At 36.5% G+C, this 26556-nt stretch overlaps 1 protein-coding gene across 1 annotated transcript in view; it reads left to right on the top strand.

Annotated features, from left to right (window-relative positions):
• LOC101623979 (ovostatin homolog 2-like) overlaps positions 1–26077 on the top strand; it is a 40840-nt gene extending 14763 nt beyond the window's left edge. Inside the window, exons 13-36 of the mRNA XM_012732339.1 lie at positions 1546–1600; positions 2018–2163; positions 2465–2614; positions 4203–4373; positions 5152–5296; positions 7768–7876; positions 9163–9391; positions 9781–9907; positions 11966–12084; positions 12810–12861; positions 13625–13708; positions 14448–14636; positions 15690–15771; positions 16467–16623; positions 18494–18568; positions 19246–19411; positions 20182–20393; positions 21302–21511; positions 21948–22072; positions 23326–23416; positions 23732–23800; positions 24427–24529; positions 25252–25329; positions 26003–26077. Coding sequence (XP_012587793.1) covers positions 1546–1600; positions 2018–2163; positions 2465–2614; positions 4203–4373; positions 5152–5296; positions 7768–7876; positions 9163–9391; positions 9781–9907; positions 11966–12084; positions 12810–12861; positions 13625–13708; positions 14448–14636; positions 15690–15771; positions 16467–16623; positions 18494–18568; positions 19246–19411; positions 20182–20393; positions 21302–21511; positions 21948–22072; positions 23326–23416; positions 23732–23800; positions 24427–24529; positions 25252–25304 — 2919 coding nt within the window. The 3' untranslated portion in view covers positions 25305–25329; positions 26003–26077. The remainder of the gene's footprint in view (positions 1–1545; positions 1601–2017; positions 2164–2464; positions 2615–4202; positions 4374–5151; positions 5297–7767; positions 7877–9162; positions 9392–9780; positions 9908–11965; positions 12085–12809; positions 12862–13624; positions 13709–14447; positions 14637–15689; positions 15772–16466; positions 16624–18493; positions 18569–19245; positions 19412–20181; positions 20394–21301; positions 21512–21947; positions 22073–23325; positions 23417–23731; positions 23801–24426; positions 24530–25251; positions 25330–26002) is intronic.
• Positions 26078–26556: the final 479 nt, after the last annotated feature.

The following is a 26556-nucleotide window of genomic DNA, read 5'->3' as shown; positions in this document are numbered from 1 at the left end:
TACCAAAGAGTAAGGTGAAAAGCTGATTTTGATAAGCAAGAAATATATATAGTAAAGGAATTGGTCTTTTATGTTCTGTTTCCATATTTATTCATTTTGTTTCTATAAAGCCTATAGAGTTACAGACTTAGAATTTAGACACTCCTAACTGGAATTCTCCACTCCCATTCATCATTAAACTAGTTGATCTCAGGCAGACTGCTTAAACCCTTTAAGTCTTAGCTTCCTCCATTGAGTATTTGTAATTGGAAACAATGACTTACTTCCTTGAGTAAGTATTACCTGTCAGACACTATTGTGGACCTTTATATGTGCTAACACTTTAATCAGCCCAATAGCCATTTCCATTTACAAATATGAGAACAGAAGCAAACAATTTTTTAAAAAGTGAAATTAGGGCACTCCCTGGTGACGCAGCGGGTTAAAGCACAGCACTAAGAAGCTAAAGCCACTTCAGCATGAGTTCTATCCCCATCCTGGAGGTGACCACATGGTGTGGCAGACCTCTCCTCACCCACCCACTGCTCCCCTCAGCAGTGTACTTCTCAGTCAGTCAGCCTATTCTGCTCCCCGCTCTGTCTCTGGTGAATCCTCTCACTGCCCCTGCACCTCTGGCCTATACCCCAGCTCTGTATGTATAAATAAATAAATAAATCATAAAAAAAATAAAAGTGAAATTAGATTGTTTCAGCACACCCCCAGGGAAAATGAGGTAACCTTGGTATGAGTCCTTACCACTGAGACAAGATCCAAAAGCAGGCATGCAGGGAAATATTTAAACAAAAATGTATGTTTACAAGGTCAGTTAGATTGGTAGTGGAAGCCCATGGGGATTATAATTGAGATTAAAAAAATGCACAAAATGAAGAATGATGTAAGTAAATAAAAAAATATAAAATAAAATGATTTTGAGAAAAACAAAACAAAACAAAGGCAGTTAGAGGAGGGAGGACAGAGAGAGAGAAAGAAACAGTTAACTGGCCAAAACATGATCAGATTTCCGTACTGCTAGCAAGTGGCACAGGGTGCAAGTCAGGGGCCACAGAGGTCAGAGTACCCCCTGCCTTCTGTGTTCTAAGGGCCACCCAGCTGCTCACTCCATTCCTAGTTCCCAATAGCGTCCCTGCTCAGGAGCCCAGTGCATGGCATACAGGACTTGTAATCCCAGGTGGCTGCATGTAAGCGGAGGAGCGGAAATGCTGCCTGTTCCCTGCAGTTCCCCCTACTCTAGGGAGATGCACTCTACAGAAGGCCACAGGCAATGAGTAGGCTATGGTTTATTCAAAGCCAGGCAACCTCAGAGCTTTATGTACCCCCTTCCCACAGCAGACTGTTCACCAAGTTTCTAGCCCATAATAATCACTCCTCAACTGTCACTTACTCTGCTCTGTCCCGAGCTGTATAAAGTCCATTTTTCTAACTTGTTCATAGAAGTACCTTATCCTATGGGCTAGGATTACTGTCACAAAATCATTCATTATCTAACATTAACATGGCATTAGTTAAAAATATGCTATCACATTTTTGCCTTCTTTTTCTGTACAGATGATGGTAAAAGGAGCTATCTTTCTTAGTGGAAAAAATGAAATCAGAAACAAAGGTGTGTGCTGAACATTATACATTCATTTCTAAACATCTACTCTTCCTTCAATATTCTTTCTTTTCTAAAAGTCAAGAGGTTAGGAAGAGTACTTAACATTTTGATTTATACATGCAGGGTAACAGCTAACATGGCCCACGTTTAGCTACTAAATATTTTGTTGGAGATTTCAACTTGCTTCTATTATTGCCAAGTTAGCAAGTACATTCTAAGAAAGTAATCGTCCAAGCCCAAATAATATTACTGCTTAAATTATTAAATTCCTTATTTATATATGTCACTCTTACTGCTTTTTTGCCATCAAAATAAAACCCAGTATTTTTGCCCATTTCATTCCTAAGTCTTTCTCTTTTATCGATGTATCCACTGTAAGGAAACTGTTAGCATTGTGTGAGTTGATGACATCTGTTCACACAGCCAGGAATGGAAGCTTCTCATTTCCAATCAACATCAGTGCCGATCTGGCTCCTGTGGCTGATATGCTTGTCTACACCATCCACCCCAGTGGGGAGATTGTGGCTGACAGCGTCAAATTCCAAGTTGAAAAGTGCTTTAAAAACAAGGTGATATTTCCTTTATTTCTTGCCTCTGAGAGGGGTGAGCAGTTTTCTCCTCATGTCTCCTTCTCTGATTAATAGTCACCTTACATGCTATCATTAAATCATAGAGGATGAGAGAAGGAATAACTTTGGCTGTAATGCCAACCTTAGGTGACAAGTTAGGTAAAGGACTGTCCCTTTAAGGGGAGTTGAGGGAGAGTAAGCAGGAGAAACAGAGGTACAAACATTTATAAAGATTATTGGGGAAAAGTATATATTCAAATAACTTTTATATAACCATCTCATTCTCTTGCTCTCTCCTAAGGTCAGCATAAAGTTCTCTAAAGAGCAGGGTCTACCTGGCTCCAATATTAGTCTCTATCTTCAAGCAGCCCCTGATTCGTTCTGCGCCCTCCAGGCTGTGGATAAAAGTGTTCTTCTCCTGAAACCCGAACAAGACCTGTCACCAGAAACTGTAAGCACTCAGATTTTCTTCTTTGGATGTTTTCTCCTTTGCTATAGATGTTTTAGAACTTCTTCCTGTATTTAGCTAAGGCTTAATTTTTATTTTAGTGTTATCCTTACTCATATCTTTTGTAATACCCTAATCTCACTTTTCTTCTTACCTAATCTTTAAACCTAGCCAGGCATTTTTAAGTAGTGTTCTGTGGTTCCTTATTATCTACCCAGCAGTCAATGTCCTCATTCTACTTACTAACTTCTTATTTTAAAGTAGCATCTTCTGGTCAGGTAAAAGACAACATGTCTAAACTGACCATAGATCTGAGACTGACACCAGGGAGGGGCAAGGGAAGCAGCCCAAAAAAGGGAGGTGGAGATGGATTATGGGTGCTGTGGTAGTGGGAGAAGTATAAGGGGAGAAAGCAAACACTGTCCAAAAATCAACATTGGAAGAAAATATGTACAAAAAACAAAGCGGCATCTTTCTTCGTTGTCAGAGCATATAATGTTTACATCCATTTTTGATTCACATCCACAAGGTTTTTCCTGTTTCCTTTGTCACCTTTTGTGCATGCATAAATTTTGCTTATTTAAAATTATTTTACTAAAGCTTTGTTATGAGATCAGGTGAAATCTTTAGTCCCTACTTTCTTTTCTTGAAAATGGTACTCTAAAATTGGCTTGTTTAGACGATCGTTTTTAAGAATTCTGACAGGGCCTCCCTGGTGGTGTGAGGGATTAAGTGCCAGCACTGTGAAGCTGTCACCAGCCACTGCAGCATGAGCTTGATCCCTGGCCAGGGAGCTGACCCACATGGTGCTACAGACCTCTTCTGTCCCACTGCTCCCCTCAGCAGTGTGTTTCAGTTAATCTGCCTATTCTGTTCCTTACTCTGTCTCTGGTGAATCCTCTCATCCCCCCCCCCCATCTCTGGCCTGTATCCCAGTTCCTATATGCATAAATAAAATGCTAATGTAAGTCTGAATTATTTAACCTTGTAATTATATGATCCTTTTTCTGAAATTTGAGGGATTCGTTTCCTTTTATATTTAAGATCATATCGTTTTAGTAAAATATTTCTCAGAATGATTGTTTAAGAGAAATTTTATTAGCTAATCAGTGGTCAAGGAGATAAGTAAACTCAATTCTTTCCTTTCAGAATTTGTCTTGAATTCTAATTGAAAAATTAGTCTTTCCATTGCTTTCCCTTTCTAGAAAAACTATCAGTGTACTGGATCTTCTGTTGGAATTGCTTTCCAATTCAACCACTTTCCCTGTGGTCCAGTTTAATTCTTTCTTACAGTTTTAACAAATTACCTGTACACTCAGTCTTGGATTAAACACGGGTCTTCGGCATCTCTTTCCTATAGGCCACACTACATCTGGCATGAGTTAAAATAGTGTGAACATGATATTGACCACCTGAAACATAGCTGAAGCTTTCTTCTTTTGGAAGGATGAGTTAACTCAAAAGTATTGGATTAGATAGTAAAGCTATGCTTTTCAAGGAAAGAATCTATGGTCACGGCACAAAACTGTCAAGCTTTTAAAAATAAAAAGAGCACTTAGAGTCATTGAAAACTATCTGCTTTTTCTCACAGGTGTATCACTTGCTTTCAACTATAGAACCATATGTTTATGCCTATGTTGGTCTCAACCTTGATGATGGCAAAGCAGACCCTTGCATCCCTCAGACAGACATGTTTTACAATGGTTTGTATTATATACCCATAAGCAACTATGTGGATGGAGATATCGATTTTATTGTCAAGGTAAGATCACAAATTATTTCAGTTCAATCTCAGTTTTACTATTCATAGTGCATGGTTCCATTCTATTAGTTATAAAACTTATTATAAAAAATTATTTTTGTAATTAATGTCAGTAATCCGTTTTTAAAACACTCAGAAATTGTCTTATAAAAAGGAAATAATGTTTGCCTTTTTTGTTGAAAATAAGTAAGTGGTGGCTAAAATACAATTTCATGTTCAAAGTAATGAGACAGTCTTCAATTTATTTTGACAAATCTTATGCACACGTGATCAAATCAAGAAGCTAGATATTGTATATTCCATTTTTATGTAGGTATCATTAGTTATGCCTTCTTAAAAAGGTCTTTATAATTGAAATCACAGGTATAGAAGGGGCACAGAATTAGATATTTTAGTTTAAGTACCAGCTCCCCAGATGATTAACTGTCCATAGTATGTGTGTGTTGGTGGTAATAGGGTAATGCCTAGCTCATAGCTGTTTTTCTCTTAGAAATGTATCAAAAATATGTAAAAATACTTAGCAAAATTGTAGCACAAGTGCTATTCAGATAGCACAATATGTTAAATAAAGCATATTATCATTTTCCATCTATCACAAGAGACCTGACATCTAAAATCTAATACTACCTCATAAAAAATGTTTTAAAAAGAATCCCTGGCCCTTGCTAGTAGAGGGAACACGCATTTAGTGTGTTTAGCACCACACCGATGAAGTCCTGTTACAGGTCTTGCGTAGAAGGAATGCACCATTTCTGCTTTGTTGTTTGTTTCTTTGAAGAACATGGGTCTGAAAGTCTTTACCAATCTTCATTACCGGAAACCAACAGTATGTTCAACAGAGGGAAAGGTGCCATTCCTAAGACCACTTTACGCAGAAGCAGGGAGCTATGAGGTGATGTATAGTGCCACATCAAGGAGTGCAAGTGAGTAATCCAGAGCTTTCTACCTGAGAGATGGGCAAAAGATCCATGGAAGCCGGGCATGTGTGGGATAAAACACTAAAATGCTGGGATTCCATGAGTAAATTATGCCATAATTGTCACAACTAGACCCCTTCTGCGGAATAAAGAAGAATAAGGCAGACTAGAAATGTGTTTGATAAAAAGGAAGAATTAGTTATGAGAGAGAGGTTACTTTTACTGGCAGAATATGGTATCAAAAAGTATATAGGAGCAGGCAGTGTGTGTGATATGGGAAGTCATTATAAGTATGCTACAGGAAAATGTGGTGTTCTAATGAAGCCCGCCTACCTTATTATGTCTACATCCTGCTATACAGAGTTCAGTGCACAGGGAATTTTGACTCCCAGAGTCAAGCAGCTAGCATCAGAGAAATGTGTTCAAACTTGAGCCCATTTTCTATTGGGAAGACCATAAGCACAAAATAGTCTTCATCTTAGCTGAGTAGATAATTTGGCAGATTTATAATAAAGAATTTAGTCAAAGAAACAAAGTGAAACAAAATCATCAAAACACACACTAAGTCAAAGATGTGTTCCAGATCTGAAAATACCAGAGTAACATTTTTTTTTTTTAAATTCCCCTTAAAGTCATTTACCACTGAGACTAGTCCAGTACTTGAACTTGGGCTGATCAAGACAGGGGAATCAGAAGCTCCACTTAAAAGAAACTAATGCTCTAACAAACTCACACAACATAGATTGAGTGAGTATTTGAGAGAGTATTTGGCCCTATCAGTCCAGAAGATAAAACCCCTTTGAAGTCCTAGTCTTCAGTCTAAACTAGCTACTTTTCTGTTACTAGATCAAACCATATTTAGTGAAATTTATCAGAAACATTTAAATTTTTCCTTATCTTTGAAAAAAATGTACTGAAATACAAACTCATTTCCTTCTCCACTTTCTTCAGTTTTTCATTAATTCAGCCAATAAACCTTTGCCTGTGGCCAGGATCTGAGTCACATAGTCTAACAGGGAACATTACTGTGCAAGAGATCATTCCTAAAACCAGAAAAGAGTGTATTAAACAGAAAGAATATGAAAAGGAGAGATGTAGCCCCATTTTTCAAGGGGCCAAGATGTCTTATCACAGAAGCAGCATTTATACTAAGACCTGGAGATGAACAATAATACACCGCAAAAAAAGTTAGAAAGACATTCCAAGCAGGGAAGAAAGTACAAGAAAATACTAGTTAAGAAATTAAAAGCATGTCAAGATGGTAGGAATTAAGCCTCAAGGGCAAGAGTAAAAATAACTAAAGCATTTACAGTAAGTGGGAAGATCACAAAGACCTTGGAGGCTATTTAAGTTTGGAATTTTAATGCAATATCATTTTAATGTAAAACACCACTGACTAATTTTAAGCAGACATTCTGTGTTTTTAAAAGATACTTTTGGCTGCTCTGTGGGAAAAGGGATAGGACTTAGGCTGCTAAAGGCTAAAGACTTATGGAATGTTATTAATGCTAATAATTAAGATGACTTATAAAAAAGCAGTGGAAATGGGAAAACGTAGATAAATATAAGAACTGTTTTCAATTGGCTGGTTTTGGAAAATGCATACTGGGGTGTGGGATATGATCAAAAACAATTCTTAAGTTTCTGGTGTTGGCAAGTGGGTAAGCTTTAGTACTTTTCTTAAAAGAGAAAAGAAGCACTGGATAGAAGTGCAAGGATATGATTGGGGCATATTTGAAAAGTCTGTAAGATGTGCTCGGGGTGTCACAGGCACAAGTCTGAGTTGAGAGAAGAGGCCAAGTAGAAGGTAGATTCAGGAGAAAGCAGCATAAATATTATGATGGGAGCCATGTGTGAGGACCCCAAGGGGTAGACAGTATTTAAAAAGCCTAAAACAGGGTTCTTAGGAACTCATCAAGGTGGAGAGATTCCATCATCAAGTAAGAAAGACAAAAGTGTCAAAGAGGTGAGAAGAAATGTGGAAGTGTTAAGAAAGGTAACATCTGGAAGGGGGAAAAGACACAGAGATTAAGAATATAAAATGTAGCTGAGGGGTCAAACAAATGGCAGAAGTGTTCTTTAGGATTAGTGACGCTAACGTCATTATGAATTTTAGCAAAATTAATGTCAGCTAGTGGAACTGGCGGTCACCAGAGTGCTTTCTGGAGGACACATGAATGTCAGATGAGAAACTCCTTTCAGTGAAGAGACCTCATTTTCTCAAAATCTGTCGGTAGAGGAAAAATGTAGGCGACTGTCAGTTTTTGTCTGTCTGTTGTTGGTTATAAAACCAGGAGAGATTTGAGCATGAAGATGCTGGTGCCTGGGGTGAGGTATACATTCATATCTCGTAGTGCTCTAAGAGCTAATCTCTGTATTGTGTTGCACTAAACTCACAGGCTGCCAATGGAACTGAGGTGTGTGTCACTGAAACTCAGGTTTTCATTCCTAAATAACACATTTCTCTTTCCTTTTAGCTGATGGCATCACCACAACTAAACAGGCTATGTTTGCAGAACAGGCTATAGTGGAAACAGTGAGAACAAAGTTTCCAGAGACTTGGCTATGGAACCTGATTAGGGTCAAGTGAGCTTTTAACAATTCTCTTTCCTTTATTTCAATTTTCATTCTTAAGTTTTACTTCTGGATATATATAGCAGTACCAAATCTGTAAAAATATACAACATCCCCTTTTTTGCATTTATTTGTAATTGTACAAATGAGGGTTATTCAGGTACCCTGAACTGTAAAGGGGAAAAAATCATTTTGCACATTCTATTGGGCCCAGCCATCCACACACAATGACAAAGAGAGCAGACACGCAGTGTGAAAGATCTTTATCTTTAATTGGTGTGGAGCGAGAGACAGATAGATAGGCAGAGACAGACAAAAAGAGAGGGAGAGGAGGAGAAAAGATTTCAAATATCAGACCCTGATCACTCCAGACTTTAAATATTACCCACTCGTCATGAGCAATTGTCCAGCTAAACTGGCTTGAAGCAAAGTGGGAATCTCAAGGTTCAAATATTTGTCAGAAGCCTAAGGCACCTTTAGGTGAGGATCCACAAGAAAGGGGCTCGCAGGTGCCAGAGAACAAGGACAACGAGACCTGAAATTCAACATGCACCACATAACACACCATGACACCAGGACAGTGGCTGCCATTTCTCTGCCAAAAATGCTAAACCCACGAGGAACAAAGAGCAAATGCAGCTTCCCCGCGTCTCTCTCACCCTCACGCCTCTTCTCCAGCTTCTCTCCTCCAAGTTTTTCCTTCATATGTCTCTCCCCATGTGTCTCTCCCACCTCCTTTGTTCCAACTACAGTATGTACCTGTCTCGCCCCTTCCTCCTTCCCATTTGGGAAGCCTGGTTCATAGCACCCTGGGGAGCCTGGTTCACAGCATGCCAGCAGTTGTGAGCCAAGTGCTGAGAAGTCCTTGGCGTGGTGATGGGTTGAGTTCATGCCCAGCATCACGCTCTGAGCTAGAGTTTTTGCTCTGCTGCTCACTGACAAAATGACCTATTGTTTTTCTCTGACTGTTTCTCCAGTAATTTCATGCAGTAGATATAAACTACCTCAATTTTAAAACAGTAATGTATTATCTAAAAAAATGTTCAGAAGAGATGTTGATGCTATACTTTTCAAGCACATATAGTACCATAATCTATTTTTACTTTAATTAAGAAAAAGAAATGTGATCTTTTTAATGTTAAATTTCATTAAAATCCAGCGCTCCAGATCTTTATCTAAAGTCCTAACACTATAATTCCTTTCCAACCTTCAGTTAATTCCCTTTTGCTTACTTTGGATTAAAGTTCGGTTCCGGGTTTAGATGAAGAATGCCAGTAACCAGGTATCTGTCCCTGCAGTTCCTCGGGCTCAACCACTCTTACATTCTCCACCCCTGATACTCTAACACAATGGAAGGCAACTGGCTTCTGTGTGAATGGTGATTATGGATTTGGCGTCTCATCAACAGCTACCCTAGAAGTCTTTCAACCCTTCTTTGTTGAAATGACCTTACCCTTTTCGGTAGTTCGAAATGAACGATCTGATCTGATTGTCAGTGTCTTCAGCTATCTGAATACATGTGTAGAGGTGAGTGCTTCGTTTGAGCTGGAGGCAAAATGAACAAGGGCAAAAGATTCCTTACTATTTTCTTTCAATAATGGCATATTCTTTTTATTCTTGGCTGCAAAAATTGTCCTCTAAAGGGATAAATATTGTTTCCATATTCCCCAAATAAAAACAATTACTTTAATGCACAGCAGTGATTTTATATTGCTTTGAGAATGTCATTCCATGATGACGTGCATTCTACCATATTTATCATCTTACAAGTAGAATCATTTGATTCTACAAGTAGTTATCTTTGATTTTTGCAAACTTAAAACAAAATATGAAAAGCAAAATTTTTCCAAAAAGGGAGGAGGAGGAAGACCAAAGTATTTACAGGGCTACCTTTGATACATGACTATTTTTTGTAGATTTCTGTTCAGCTGGAAAGCTCTCAGAATTTTGAGGCAAATATCAGCACCTCTAAAAACAACAGGGAAGTCATCCAAGCTGGAGAGAAGAAAACATATGTTTGGACTCTTTTACCTAAGAAACTGGGTAAGCAACTGTGTGTCTATGGCATTCTTTCATGGAAAGCCAGCTCATTTCTCTGACTCTATTATCTTTAAATCCCCTGTATAATTTGCTCCCTCATTTTTTCCCAATTTATCCAAAATTCCATTTAAGTCACAACCCTGTGACTTCTACAATAAAACTAGGCTTTAGGTCATAAAAAGAATGAGAAAAGATAAGGACGCATGTGATCCAAATACATGCAATTTTCAGCGTGGCACAGTCTTCATTTTGGCGTTGGACAGCAGGCAAGGGGAAGGCCATTTGAATCTTATTCTGCACTGTCTTTTAAATCATAGCAGCCCTGCTGTCCTCGAATCTGTGCAGTCTTCCTTTTGTCCAATCACAAGCCCTCCTTTGTACTCCCACCAATATGAGAAAAACTGCTGGACCATCTAGCATCCTTACCATAAAATACACTGATTGACTTAATAGCAAATTACCTTACATTTTTTAAATAAAGCCTGTAAGATAATATCTAAATACCTCTTCTCTTTCTTTTTACCTGACCTTCTCTCCCACTCTTTGGTACTTGCTATTCATCTACCTGAAATATTCTTGCCACAGTTAGTCCACTGAATAAATTAATCTTTGAGGTGTCAGTTTCTATTTCTCTTCATTGGAAATGGCCCTCACATTCTTAATTCTTCTTTATAAAAAATTCTCAATTAAAAATCCTCTTTTCATAATCTAATTTCTAGTTGCTAATGCTTGCAGAGAGCAGTCATCCTTCATTTGTGTAAAAACATAATGAGACTGAAGCACAATATAAATGCTAATTCGCATGACCTAGCAATTCCATCCATCCTCCCCCAAAGGAAGGCCATCTTTCACTAGTGCGGCCAAACCCTCTACACCTCACTTGTTCTTTCACCTGTCATCATGAACTCATGTCACCCAAACAGAAATTGCTCCTCCAAATCATTGCCAGTGTTTGCAAATTTACTAAGTATCACATGAAACTTCAAAAACACTGAATACTTGGGTGGGGACTAAGTACTGTGATGAGCATCTACAGTATAGAAAATAAGTCTGAAAGTATATTGTTGGAAATACCAGGAAAGAGAAATGCTTACAAGTTTAGTAAATTAAGAGTGCTAGATTTAATGGCTGCACAATACTCATTATCACTAAAAAAAATTGTCATTAGAAATTTCTTTTATATTTAATATATTTAAATTAATTCATTGTATTAATTTAGCAGCACAGAGCTTACAGAGCTTATTTATGAGACCATTTTAGTTCACGTGTGACACTAGGCTACATAAAACCAATTTCCCCATTAATATGAGTTCTCTCATTTTTTGTAACTATACAAGGTCTTCAAAAATCTTCCCCTGAAACTGATATATAATACTTACTAATCTGCATGGTTTTATGATTTTTAGTGGAGGAAACAGTTCTATTAGTAGAATATCAAACACTTACTGAAAAGAAACAGATAAAATAGAACACCACCACAAAGAAGAAAAACATTAAACATCATGTTGGTATATTGGTATGTTGGCATATGTTGGCATTTTGACTTAGGTAATACTAAGCCAAAGGAATTATCTTTTTCATTCTTCTTATTTTTATAAGTACATAAGCTAGAGATCAGTTTTTATTACATGATCTATGGTATTACAATGTGTAAAAAAATTAGATTCCTTGCTGACTAGATTTAAATCCAGTGCCTTTCCCCATTATATTGTAATTTACTAACTTTGTTTGATCTTGGGAAAAGTTAAAAGACCTGGTTGTCTGATTTTATGTTCCTATATTGTCATATATAACCTCTATAAACTATCAATATAAATTAACTGTCTCCCTTCATTTTGCAGAATATTATCTTTCTTGGAAATTTCTTGAGTTCTCATTTAATATAAGGAATCAGGGAAAACAAGATATCAAAGTCTCTGTAGGCAGGAGAAAAGAGTAACTTTCATCAAAATATGAAAATATAATGCAGTTCATCCAATTCAAGATGTGGGTTACAGACTAATCATTTTGCATTGTAAAGAGAGAAGTGTTAATTTTACTCATGCTTGGGGTGTTTTCTAGGAAGAGTGAATATTACGGTAACTGCAGAATCCAAACAGAGCAGCGCTTGCCCACTTAAAGCAAATGAGCAGCAAAACCTAAACTGGAAAGATACTCTGGTCAGGAGTTTGTTGGTAAAGGTATGTATGTATAAAGTTGTCTGACTCCAGGTAAGCACTAGACAGCACCTGGTAGGCTAAGTATTAAGATATTCTCCTCAAAGAGACTTAACTCATTGACAGTAGTTATCGACACAAGACATGCCATTTTTAAAATGAATTAAAGCAACTATTTAAAATTAAAGCAACTATTAAAATAATTAAAGCAACTTTTCTTTAATAAATACCTGGCCCAGGATACTAAAATTCCGCACTTGAAACAGACTTGATTCGGGATTTAATCCTGCCCTGTGACATGTCTTATATACCTATTCCACTTCCTTCCCTCACATTAATGGTTCTCAAATCTGAGACACAGCTACTTGTCCTCACTCCTGGTTTCTTATCATCCTCAGAAAGAATCAGTTTTCTGGGGAACATTCAACCTCCCCTCTTAGCATGTTCCTACTCTGCTATACTTCTGTTTGTCTCCTGAAGATGCTGAACCGGATCGCAGGAGTTCAGGGTGTCCTGAAATGACAGTTCTCTCTCCCTACACTATCTGAATACAGGGTCTGGGTGGTGTACAAGGACTTCCATTTACAAACAGTAAGGGACACAGAATGGACCTTCTCCCAGAGACAAATATGTGCTAATTACACCAATGTGAACTGGTATCTGATTATTTTTCTTTTATGGAAAGACAACCTAGACTCACAATTTTCCGTTTGATTTTTTTTTTTTTTTTGCTTGTTTGCTCTTAACAGTCTGAAGGTATTGAAAAAGAAGTGACTCAAAGTTTCCTTATCTGTGCAAAAGGTAAGAGGATCTGTTAGGCTGTCAAATTAGTTCTAAAGAAAACTGACCAACAGGGTCTATTTATTTATTTTTCTCATTCACTTGCTATAGTGAGTACTTCAATGATTTCATTCTAAATATCTACTAGAGGATGGCTTTGTTCATGCTCTGTCTTCACTGTGTAATTTTACCAAACAAAAAGTCTATTGATGAGACTTAGGACCTTTGTCTGGCTCAGTCTATTTTTCTCACCTTGTGTATTTCTGACACACAATTGTGGCACAGCAATGGACAAGGGGAAGCAGGATTATGCCCCAATAGCATGTAACACAACCTTTGTTTTTGTACTCTTTACATGAAGCAACCCTCTGCAAGGCACTGCCTTCGAACCACCTGCTTTATAACTTCTCCATTTCTGTTTTATCTGATTGATAATGATCTGATTTTAATGCTTAATAGAGCTCTCCATGGCTTAACTTTTGTGAGAGCTATTTTTTTAATATTATCTTCAGTTGTTTCTTATATTTTTTTTTCATACATTAATAGCTTAGGCACTAAACCAGTAGCGGCTAGGAGCCATTATTATACAGATTTATATACCACTTTCTGAAAGTATTGTTATCCTAAACTAGATAAAAACCTCAATTTTATCTGTCCTAACAAGCAATTTATAAAATAAAATCAAATGGTGGAAAGTATTTTCTAATATCTCTGTCCCACAAATCTGTTGTTATTGTTTAGAAAAGGAAGTCATTACTTTATTGTACTGACATTTTCTTTCCAGGGAACAAAGTCTCCAAGAAAATCATTTTGGACTTGCCAAAAAATGTAGTAGAAGGGTCAGCCAGGGGCTCTTTCACTGTTGTGGGTAAGTTCATGAAATGTTGTACTTCTTAGTTATGTGAAAGTTTGATTAAAGTGGTCCCAAAAGAAAATCCTTAAAAACAGGAAGGGGAGATTTTCTTAAACTACCATTTGCAGGGTGTTATTGTTGAAGATTATCTTCTATGCTTGCTTCCATGTGAGCTCTGAAGGGATTATAGCACCATTTTCCAAAGCTCTATCCCTAAGATCCACTTGTTTTGAGAGATGATAACTGGTATTTAGAAAACAAAGGGTTCTATTATTACTCATTAAGCTGAAATATTAAACTCCCCTTTGGAGAATCAGAACAAATACCACTTATTAAAAATGCTGGGAATTTCCTCATTAATTAGAAAAATCTGTTTTACAAAAGTCAAGCTTCTTTGTCTACACCAACATTAGCATTTGGAGAGTAGGAACAGATTGCAGTTTATAGTATCAGTGTCTCAGAAACCAAGTAAGCACAAAAACAAGCAAACACTTGCATTCCTCAACCCTGCCATTTTTTGCCATTCTGCTCCCTAGTAAGGCTTTCAAGAATATGTGTCATAACAGAATCCTGTCAATTTCACACTTCCTGCCTATCTCCTCTTTAGAATTGCTTATAAAAACTTTCCCTGTTTCCACCTTTTAGACTCAATTTTAAACGTTCTTGCTTCCACCATGCCGCTTTTAACTATGGTCATTAATGCCAAAATGCCAGCTTTCAGCAATCATCATTTTCTACTTTTTCTATTTTGTAGGGGATATTCTAGGACTTGCAATGCAAAATCTAAAGAATCTTCTCCAAGTGCCCAGTGGATACACTATATCAGCAGGAGAGGAAAATATTGTTCGACTTGCATCTGATGCCTATCTCTTTGACTATCTGAAATCGACTCAACAATTGACAGAGGAAGTTAAATCTAAGATTTTCTTTTCCTTTTCTAGTGGTGAGGAAATTTAAATAACCTCTGCATATAATCAATGAATTATAGAAAATTTACAGAACTATGGCTTTATAGAATAGTTGTTAACTAATATGAGCATGCCATAAAGCTGTTAAAATGAAGTTGTCTTGAAGAGAAAAATACATCTGAATTGGGGCACTCAGAGTCTCTGCTATAGTTTTAGGGTTTTTTTTTTATTTTTTTACTTCAAAATCTACATAGTCATATAGGGGCACAATTTGGAACTATAATGTTTCAAAAACTATGAGCTCAGTTGTTATTTTTAATATCAATATACCTTGTATGTTGTTGTCAATGCTGGTAATATCTACAAATTTTTCATTTGTAAACTTCTATATGTGTTTTCTCACTTGTTTTCCATTTCAAAGATGTAATTTGTCTGTAGAAAAAGGGTCCATAAACCTTGTAAAATGCATTATCAAGAAAATGTTCAAGGGTATAATATCTTTTGGTCTTTTTTTTTTTTCCAGAAAGATACAGTGTAGTAAAGGAAAGGTATTAAACAATTAATAAGTGCCAATGATTGAGCTAGATACAGTCACATGTAGTATTTAATTTGTCTTTCAAACTTTAATATAAGGTAGGAGTTATTTTTCCTTCTCTGTATGAAGGAGAAGCCAAGCTTCAGAAATAAAAGCTGAAATGATCGTCATTGGTAGTTTAAGTCTAACACTAAAACTTAGGGCTTACACTATCCCATCCTTTCTCTCCTATTTTCTTAGATTAAAAATAACAATAATTTGGGCCCTCCCTGGTGGCGCAGCGGGTTAAAGCACCACACTAAGAAGCTAAAAGCTACTTCTCCATGAGTTCGATTCCCGCCTGCCCCGGAGGTGACCACATGGCGTGGCAGACCTCTCCTGACCCGCCCGCTGCTCCCCTCAGCAGTGTACTTCATTGATCTGCCTGTTCTGCTCCCCACTCTGTCCCTGGTGAATCCTCTCACCCTCCGCATCTCTGGCCTGTACCCCAGTTCTGTATGAATAATAAATCTTTAAAAAAAAATAATAATTTTTTTACAATGTTGTATTCTAGGTTATCAAAAGCAACTGTCTTTCAAAAACTCTGATGGATCATATAGAGTGTTTTGGCTGAGGAATGATGAAGGAAGCACATGGTGAGAAATGACAAATTTAAATAATATAGGGAGGGATTTGAGTGAGGTGAGTTTAGAAACAATTAGATATCAAATTACAGAGGTGATCACATGAATCTAAAGTATTTCTAATATCTATTGCCTCATAGAAATTTGGTTAGGACTCTGACATATATGGAAAAATACATACATGCATACACACACACACATATATATATACACACCATTACAAAGTTTGCTAACTCCATGGAAAATGACAGGTCTTATTCTACATTTCTGACAGTACCATACAGACTCAGGAAACTAAACTCCTAAGGCCCAAAATACCTAATTGTATCCAATTACACCCATTCTGTCTCTATGTGTGGATAATATAATGGACTACAAAGCAAGAACAGTGGGTAAACATTAGAAATTGCCTGTCTTCTTTACATATATTCATCATATGCCTCTCTTATTTTCATAATTATGCTGTTCATAACATCTTACTGGCCCAAAGGAAAAAGCCAAATTAACTCATTGCAAAAACCATATGATGTTACAGACCAATGTTACTTCAATAAAAGTAACTTTTTTAAAACTAATCATGCTTCAGTCAATATTAGCTAAATTAAGTGCAACCATTACCCAAAGGAACCAATGACAACAAATGAATTGCGTAGACAATATCATCATTTTTTTCCTACCTAACTTGTGTCTGATGATTTGCATTCCAGGCTCAGTGCTCTTACTTTTAAGACATTAGAAGAAATAAAGAAACATGTTTTCATCGATGAACAAATTCAAAAGCAGACTTTACTCTGGCTTTCAAGCAAACAGAAAAGCGACGGTTGCTTTAAAAGTGATGGCAAGCTTTTCAGCAATGCCTGGGAGGTGAGAGACCCACAGAAGTGGGCTGTGCTTGCGCCTGGCATGGTCTACCTTCACCAACTCTGGCCTCCCTAATCTGGAGCATGAATATTTTTCTGATGACTATTTCCCCTTCTGAGTCTGCTGTCATTGTAAAGCTCTAGTGCCCTGGCCAGCAGTCTCATTATTTCTACCTTTAACCACAGCCTGAATGGAACTCATGAACCCACTGTCTGCCCACTGCAGTCCTTCCATAGAATCAGTCTTCTTCAGGGATGAAATGGAAATAGAAGAGTATGAAGAGAAAAGGAACCTAGAGGGGAAACATTCATGAATTTAGAGCCAGGCAATACATTAAGGGAGGGAGCGTTGAGTAGTAATTCATCCAATTTGTGGGTAGCAAGCATTTTTTAATTTTTTAATGAAGCGCTCTTCTAATAGGTTTTGAAGTCAGACTATAAGAATCTTTTTTTCCCTTGGTCAAAGTAAAACTGGTATGAAATATGTCTTTAACAGTACCCGCTTCTTTTTTCCTGTCCAAGTTTAATTAAATCTTCTGATTTCCTTTCTTTGCAGGCAGTTGTGGCCTCCATCCCACAGTCTATCTTCTCTATCCTCTAGGTTTTGCCATAGAAACACAATCTCCAATCATGATATTTTAGCATCCTTTGAGATCCCATGAAATGTTCTGGGTTTTTCCTTGGTATAATTCTGAACTACCACTCCTCTTCTTGGGTTTCAGAATATAACTTTAATCCACCTCGAAATATGAATGAATAGCAACCTTGCATGGCATTTCATTTTAATGTGAATTATTTTCAAGTTGATTTACTAGTATGTAGTAGGTATAAATGTCCTTAAATTATTCCAAACCTATTCTTCACAATGGGAAGGACATGGCAAAGAAGACCTCTTGTTCTTATGTAGGGAAAAAAGGGAGAATTTTACATACTCTTTTCTAAAACATCTTATCCACATTGTTCTTCTTGACTTCATTAGTAATCACTACTTCAGTTTGTATGATCTTACCCGATCCTTTTTGTAATTGTGTGTATGTATGTGTTTGTGTGCTTGTGTTGAATGGAGAGGAACAAGAAGGGGAAATAACATTGATCCAACCTATAATTTAAGTGCTTTGAGCTCTACATTTGTGTGACCACCTTCTGCAGGTATTTCACTTTGAAAATGGAGCTCCCCAGAAACATTCCCTTCTTAAGACTTGAGGTCAGCTTTTAATTAAATGAATAAAAGAGGTTCATACTAGATCAATGGACCCTAAATGTCATTTGAAAATGATTTGCATCGGTATCACCAGAGCATCCTCTAAAATTCTTGTATCTTATTCTTGACTCTTAATATCATAATATTTTGTGTGGATATTGGTTTATTTAATTTTTAAGTTCCCCCATTGAATTTTATACAGAGTTTGAAAACCAAATAAATTAGGAATGGTTTTCTAGTTTTACACAGTAAGAATCTGAATCCTAATCACTGTTACCTCCCACTACTTTGCTGGGGGTGTTCAGGAAGCTTCACAGCAACTTTCTGCTCTGCCCCATCATAATTGTTTGCTTTTCTAAATCAACACCAAGTAAAGTAAAACCATCATATGAACTGCTTGGAATTCATACTCAAGATCAGGCCATATAAGTAGAGTACAGGTGTCCAGGGCACCTGAGGTTCACTGTATGTTTTGATTCATTATTACAGTGACTCTTGATGATCACTCAGAGAGCATGGTTACTGACTATACTTAATTCAAAAGTCACACAACCTCAAGTGTTTTTATGAATGGTATTTGTTCCAGTGTCTCTTCCATTCCTCAGTTCACTTCCAATCAGCTGTTCTTCTGTGTCCCTGCTCTCCACATGACTCCTTGTTTCTTTGTGTTTAGGGTGGAAAAGAAGAGGATGTTTCACTCACTGCCTATGTGGTTGGAGCATTTCTTGAAGCTGGGCTCACTTTCACTGTATGGCTTCCCATATCTTTTAGTTTCAGTCAACTAAATGTACAAGACATAGGATTCAGAGTGATCTGAAATTCTCAGAATTAATGAAATATGAAAAAATACTTAATTCATTAACACTCTAAATAGATGTTACTCACATTGATTTGATTCACAGAAACCTTTGGGAGAATATACATAAGCATGCACTGCAAGTTTTATAGAGCTTTCCTATATTTACCTATCTCCTGAAGTTCAACTATGAACTTCAGTTTAAGAACCCCTGTTCTAAGTCTATTTAGTGCTTTGTTCATCTAGCCAATTCAGTATGTTAACATTTTCAACTTAACTGTGATTCATTTTGGCTACTTCCCAATCCAAAATTCAGATCATCTGATTGGAAAAAACTACAACTAAGATACTAGAAATTTCTGAATTCATTTGTATATCTTGAAAACTATCTTTATATCAACCTCTATTTTAAGCATCAGTGTAAAATATCTTAGATATTTTATTTATTTCTACCTAGCAGAAACTTACATTAACTAAAATACAACAAACAGTATAGACAGGCATTTTCATACTATTTAAATTTTATTCCTCAGATACTAATATTGCCATGAAAATGAATTTTAGGAGTATATATAAAGTATATGTTTTATTTGGGTGTTACTTTAAAATAGCTTACCCTTTCTAACTAGTTTCCAGCTCTACGAAATGGATTCTTTTGCCTGGAGGAAGCTTTGAAAAATGGGGTCACCAATAGCTACACACGTGCAATTCTAGCTTATGCTTTTGCATTAGCTGGAAAAGAAAAGCAAGTGGAATCTTTACTTCAGATCCTGGATCAATCTGCTACAAAAACAAGTGAGTATGATTATTCCATGATGCTAGTGAAGGTGACTGAGAACAAAGTGATGAAAGTTACTTAGCATCACAGAAGCTTCTTCACTAGTAGATTTCTATTTCTCTTCTGGAATTTTTCAGGGGCCTTTATTTTTAAAGAACAGCATATGTTTTCTATCTTTGTCTTCTCCTTTTTCTGCTAATTTCTTTACAAATAAGTTACTAAAGGAAATAAAACTTGGTGGTCATGACACAGACCAAACAAAAATTGCTTGTGAACTTAATCACATACACTTCTGACCGTAGGACATGAGCAGTTCAAGATTTATAGTTGTTGTTTTGTTTGATGTTGCTGGGACTGCCATCACAGAAAACCAGACTGAGTGGCTTACACAGCAGAAGTTTAATTTTTCTCAGTTTTGGAAGCTAGAAGTCCAAGATCAAGTTGTTGACAGATGTGACCTTATCTGGTGCCCCCTCCCTCTCTCTTCCCATGGGCTTTCCTTTGTGTGTGTGTGCATCCCTGGGGCCTCTTCAGCAAGTCCAAATTTCCTCTTTTAATACAGATGCTGGCCATATTGGATTAGGCCCACTATAAGGGCTTCACTGAACTTAATTGGCTCTTTAAAAGCCTAATCTCTAAATAAAGTCACATTTCCAAGGTATGGGGACAAGGGCTTGAACACTGGGCTTAAGTCAACCCGTAATAGAAATCAAGAATGGAATATGCATCCTGTTATGTGTAACCAGTGCTCCTTAAAGTGACAGTGTGAAAAATCTTTGTTCCTCAGATAATGTGATATACTGGGGAAGAACAAAGAAACCTAAGACCAAAATACCCCCAGCCTTTATTCCCTGGATACCTTCTGCTGAGACAGAGAAGACTTGCTACGTGCTCTTGGCTGTCATTTCCAGGAAAAATCCCAACCTCACCTATGCTAGCAAGATTGTGCAATGGCTTGCCCAACAGCTGAATTCCCAAGGAACCTTTTCATCCAACCAGGTGATTGATATAGACCTGATATTAATAATGATATGTTTAACACATATCAAGGCATCTAGGTAGCAAAAGCAGTCATAGAAAATGCCTTCTGAGGTGAAGAACACTTGAATTTATAATCCCATTTCATTTAGTCAAGAGTCATTTCTGGAGGCAGTTATTATGTATCAGAACAACCTTCATGAAAATGAATAGAATAAGGCCCCCATTAGAGAATGTGTGCCGGGTTTATAGCTCCATGTAGGTAGTAAAAACTAAATGTTGGTCTAGAAGAGATTATTGTCATAGACACCAGAGCCTTAGCAAGTTAGCTATCCAGTGATAGTGTGGTCAAACTATGTAGCAATCAAGAAGAAAGTGTTTTCTCTATTTCTATGACCTATATATTGGGAAAATCAAAAGAAAGGAATAGGTCAGAGAAAATGAGCATGATCTGTCTCTCAAAAGGAAAAATATTTGAAGTGCAACGGAAACCCAGTTTTGTTCTCACAAGGGAATTCTTGACTTCCCTCCTTACCTTCTTACTGTTAGTCTTAGCTTCTGAATTGTCATGTGTTAGTAAATGTCCCAACACCCATCCTGACGTTGACTTTCCTTCCTCGAAGAAACCTGGGCACAAGCATTACCCAAGGCAGTCAAATTACACAACATCTTTTTTAAAAAAGAGAGATTTGACACTATTTTCAACAGTAATTGTGCTTTATAAAATCCTTTAGAAAAACTAAAATCTAACTAAAATTAGTGGGGAATATTAAATGGCAACAACTTGCGCAAGCAAATATACTTTCCTATGTTCAGGATATAGTTTCTCAGTGTTCTATCGATCTGCCTTAGGAATATTTCTACAACTGAAACATGATGAGTATCCCATCCCAGAAGAGCTCAGATTGTTGCTTATACTTTCTGTGCAGGGCAACGCTGTCTGTCTTCTCGCCATTAGCCGCTACGTGAAGATAACCTTCTCCAATGGTCAAAACAAGGTTACCATTAGAAGCGAAAAATCCAAACAGATTTTCCAGGTTAACAGTGACAACCGCTTATTGGTCCAAAGCTCAGAGCTTACAAAAACACGTGGACAATACACAGTAGAGGTGGAAGGACAAGGCTGTACATTTACCCAGGTAATCGAAATCTACTGGAGAGGAAGATGGATGTTTGCTATTTAAAAAGTCAAATTGTTCAGTTATTCATGAGGTGTCATTTTGCCATTTTACATATTGCCATGATTATTCTTTCTCTCATTGGTATTTCTCAATCAACAGCTGATAATGCAAATTATTTCATGAGGAGATATTTATTCTTAAGAGTAAATGGGTCACTGAGAAGTTACTTGAAGAATGTCATTGAAATAATGTCACAAAATAATCCTGTTTATTAAGTCACATGGTTGAAGATTTTTTGAGTCTTCTGGAAACTAAACAATTACATTTAGCTTTATTCTCTGATGGTAAAGATGTTAAAGGTGCATTATAATGAATAGAGAGAAACAATAAACCCTTCAGTTTTTATTGCAAGATACTTGTGCTGGGTTTTTTTCTGATTTGTTATCCTTTTTAGGCTACTCTGAGGTATAACGTGCCCCTCCCTAAGGAGGCATCTGGATTTTCCCTTGCCATGGAAATGATAAAGAAGAACTCCTCAGATAAATTGCAGAATTATTTTGATCTGACAGTAACCCTTAAGTAAGTATCATATTTTGAATCAATATCCAGGTTAAAGACTATATTAAAACATCCTTTTAAATGGGCAAAATAACAAAACACTAATACTGGTTGCCATGTTGTGTTCACAAATCCATGTGTGGTTTCTACAACAGTCAGATAATAGCTCTTTGGGTATACCGCACAATTTAGTATACTTTAAATCACAGCTAGAATTATGCATGTGTGATCTGAATTGTATGTAAGGGTAATGTGAAAGCTCTTGCCATACTGACAATCAAGCAATACTTCTTTTTTTTTGCATGGAAATCTTGTCATTTTTGGACAGTGGACACTATTTTTTTCTCCTGAACCTTAAGGATAAAATCAACAAGTATTTATTTTATACTTGTACAGAGTGACATTTCAGATTTCTATTTTTCTGAGTCAAAAAATATTTTTTGTTTTGAAATAATTTATCATTCATAGATGCCAAAGAATTTTAGCCTTGGTTAATATGAGGACAAATATTAAATTAGTTGTGAAATTTTTCTTAGGATTTTCTAGTGAAAACCTCTTAACCCCAGAACTAAGACATGGAATCCTTAACTTTTTTCCCACAAATTCTTTCAGGGTCAGAGGCATTACCTAAAAAATCTCTGGGGGGAACATCTGCTCTATGATTCTGCTAACATCGTTTTTTGGGTTTTTTTCAAAGATTTATTTATTTATGCTTACAGAAATGGGGTACAGGTCAGAGGTGTGATTGGTGAGAGGATTCACCAGAGAAAGTGGGGAGCAGAACAGGCAGAGTGACAAAGTACACTGCTCAGGGGAGCAGCAGGGAGGCCTGAAGAGGTCTGCTACACCATCTGGATCAGCTCCCTGGCTGGGGATCAAACTCACGCCACAGCAGCTTCAGAGAGCTTCATAATGTGGTGCCACCAGGGACAGCCCAATATCCTGCTTCTTAAAAAAGATTTCCTTTGAGTGTTGCTGAAACGAGCCTACTTAAGTATATGTGATACAAAAGTGTAAAATTTCCTTGTAAGTTCTGAAACTAAATCCTCAGAATAATCTAAGAACAAGGCTTGATGGGATTCCACATAATTCATTCTTTATTTCAATGTATGTCGCTTTGTATCATCTTATTCATTATCACTCCAACTGTGCTTCTCCGATGTTTGAAAGTGATTTTCTGCAGGTGTTCTCGCCTTTTGCCTTTCCTCTCATCACCCTTAATATTAGGTAATTTTTCTACACTGACATTTAAACTAGTGTTCTATGTATTTCAGGTATACTGGAATTCACAATAACTCCAATATGGTCCTTGTTGATGTAAAAATGCTATCAGGCTTTACTCCAATCATTTCATCCATTGAGGAGGTAAGTAATCGAAACCCAGTCTCAACATAAAGAAAGCAGTAGTAGGTAGTTTCACACAGACATAATTTGTTAGCTAAACCTAGTTATGAACGTCTTCTTTTAAGTTACTTGAGTTCCCATTTTCATTTGTGTTGTAACACTGGAGGGATGGTGCTCTTAATTTATATTGATTTAGTTCCTTCTTGAATTGATCATAGCACGTGGGAGTATTCCATAAAATAGATTCCTTATAATTGATTAAGAAAAGACCTGAAGCAACCATTCTGGAACTTATTAATATCTATCCTCCATCTCTTCCTGTCAATTTCTTCAAAGCTTGAAAATAATGGCCATGTGACAAAGACTGAAGTCAAGAACGACCATGTTCTTTTCTACTTGGAAAATGCAAGTTGAACAGTATTTTGTTTCTTCCGTGACTTTCTTGTTTTCTCCTGAGAGTAACTGGCATAGGTATATACCCATAGGGTTTTTTGTAAATATATACAATACAGTTTGTTAGAAAAATTGGGGACATTAAAGAGGACTAGCGTTCTGTTCCACTAATAATCTTATCTCTCCCCCATTAATTCTAGTTTATTCTATATCTGTGTTTGCTACCTTAATTAGATAATTCTTAAGTTTAGTACATAATTTCCCTGTTTCTTATTCCTCAGATCAACTAATACAGTCTCATCACAGAATAAATACATAATTCTTTTTGTAGTTAATTTGAACTTCAACAAAGGCTGGTGTGATTTTCACTCATCTCTTCCAGGTGCCCATCACTACCATTCATATCAATGCCTACATTACCCAAACATCTCAGTTAGAATTCTTTGCCCTAATATAAGCAATGAAAAATAAAATTTTATACAATTTAATGTTACTTAACCCATTACTTTGTCATTATGTCAGATGTCAATATTCTAGATCTATTCAACTGGGCAGATCATGAACTTTGGAAAGTAATTTCTTCAGTGATTTTCTTTTTGCAGACATGCTTTGACATATTTGTAATTTGTATTTTATAGGTTTTTGGTAAGGCACAGCGTTTTACTTTCTCTGTTGAGCAAAGCAACTTTGTATCCAACATTCAGCCAGCATCAGTTCTGATCTACAATTATTATGATAAAGGTAGGCAAGCAATAATCATGCTCTAAAACTGAACATAGTAGTTATACATAAGATTCCATGAGCTATTATATTTTCCAATGTCATCCTCTATCTTTAAATACTAACAATGAAGGCATATATACATATGTATATGTATATAAATATATATTTACATATATATATTCATATATTTACTCACTGATAAATCTTTTTACTGATCATTTTCCAGTGACCAAAGCTTTTCAATACCTATAATGCTTTTGATATAATGTGAAAAAGTTCTCCTTTAACTTGAAATACAAATTATGCTAAATTCCCAGCTCCTATTAACACCAAGGAAGCCTCTGTGACCTTTGATTTGAGAAGGGAAGTGGACAACATTCTGAAATATTACAGGAAAACTCTTCACACATTAATTTCCAGAAAAAGTGACTAAGCAGTGAATGAAGAATTAAAATGTTTTGCTTGGACAGTTACTAGTGTTATTAGTTTCTTGCTGAGAGACATAGAAAGTTTATAAAGAAGTAATACTTGAATCCTGGACATTGTCATTAATTAGCTGAATGTACTTCAACAAGTGTCTTAAGTTTAATAGGATATTTCTGGATTTAGAAAATGAAGAAGTGATAGACTATCTTACAAAATTATTGGAAAGATTAACCCTACTTTATCTGTTTTTTGAAATAATCTGGTTATACAAAGTTGGAGATTTAATATAGTTGAACTTTCCCTTTACTTGCCAGATGAATATGCCCTTGTTTCTTACACCATCAAGAGTGTTGCAGTTTCCCAATGATACAAAAAACAAAACACAGGAAACGGTAAGGAAAAGCATACATACAGACTGAATGCATCTAATAAGAAAATGGAGGGGTTTTCCTGGTGGCGCAATGGGTTAAACCCAGCATTATGAAGCTATCCACAGCCACTGCAGCACAAGTTCAGTCCCCTGCAAGGGAGTAAACCACGTGGTAGCAGATCTCTCCTGTCTTGTCTGCTGCTCCCCTAGGTAGTGTATTTCAGTAGAACTGCCTATTCTGCTCCTCACTCTGTCTTTTGTGAATCCTCTCACACAACCCCCACCCTGCACCTCTGGCCTGTACCCCATCTCTTATATACATAAATAAATAAGTCTTTAAAAAAAGAAAAAAGACACAAACAAAAAAAGGATGAGGCAAAAAGAAGTCTCTTCAGCAGTATACTTCAGTCAATCTGCCTGTTTTGCTCCCCACTCTGTCCCTGGTTAATCCTCTCACTCCCTGCACCTTTGGCCTGTCCTCCACTTCTTGTATGCATGAATAAATAACTCTTTAAAAACAAACAAAAACTCATCTTTGTTTTATACATTGATGTCAAAAAAATGTGTATATATGTATAATAGTCATGTATGTGTTGTGTGTATGGGTTTGTATGTATATGTGCATGTTTACCTACATCTATGTGTACATATATATGTACACACATTTAATTTTTATTTATGTTTTTAAATTTCAGGTGCAAAGCTGTTTACTTTGAACAAACTCATTCTGTATCAAATCTATAAGAAAGCTATGCCATGAGCCATCTCACATCTGGAATAGTCTAGAATCTGCTACAGCTTTGTATCAGATTTTATTTCCCTATGATTCCATTAAATGCAGTGATTTAATACCTGAGTCAATGATTTTCTTTTCATTTAGTATAATCATCTATAACTTTGATACTAAACAACTCGAGGCTTTGTTTGATAACAACTTTAGTAATTTGCTTTGTTATCAATTCTGAATTCAAGTTTTTAGATATTTTGATACACTAGGGAATCCTCCAAAATGCAGAGAAAGAGAAAGAGAAAAAAAAAGCCAGGGCTAGTGGGAGGTGTGAGGGAAACTAAGTTGGTAAGGACTTCATATGAACTCAAGGGGATAAAAGAAATACATAAAAGCAAAATACACAGATTATTCTCAGTGAAAGATCTTCAAAGAATAAAGGGAAAGTCAAATGGTAGCTGTGGTTTGTAGATTTCATATACATAATCAAGAGCATAATTCAAGGGAATTTTGTCTATAAAA

This window comes from Condylura cristata, unplaced genomic scaffold, assembly GCF_000260355.1.
Source record: "Condylura cristata isolate star-nosed mole 26May11 unplaced genomic scaffold, ConCri1.0 scaffold00034, whole genome shotgun sequence".
NCBI lineage: Eukaryota > Metazoa > Chordata > Mammalia > Eulipotyphla > Talpidae > Condylura > Condylura cristata.
The sequence above is the reverse complement of the archived record's forward strand: the minus strand, read 5'-3'. Positions and strand labels throughout refer to the sequence as shown.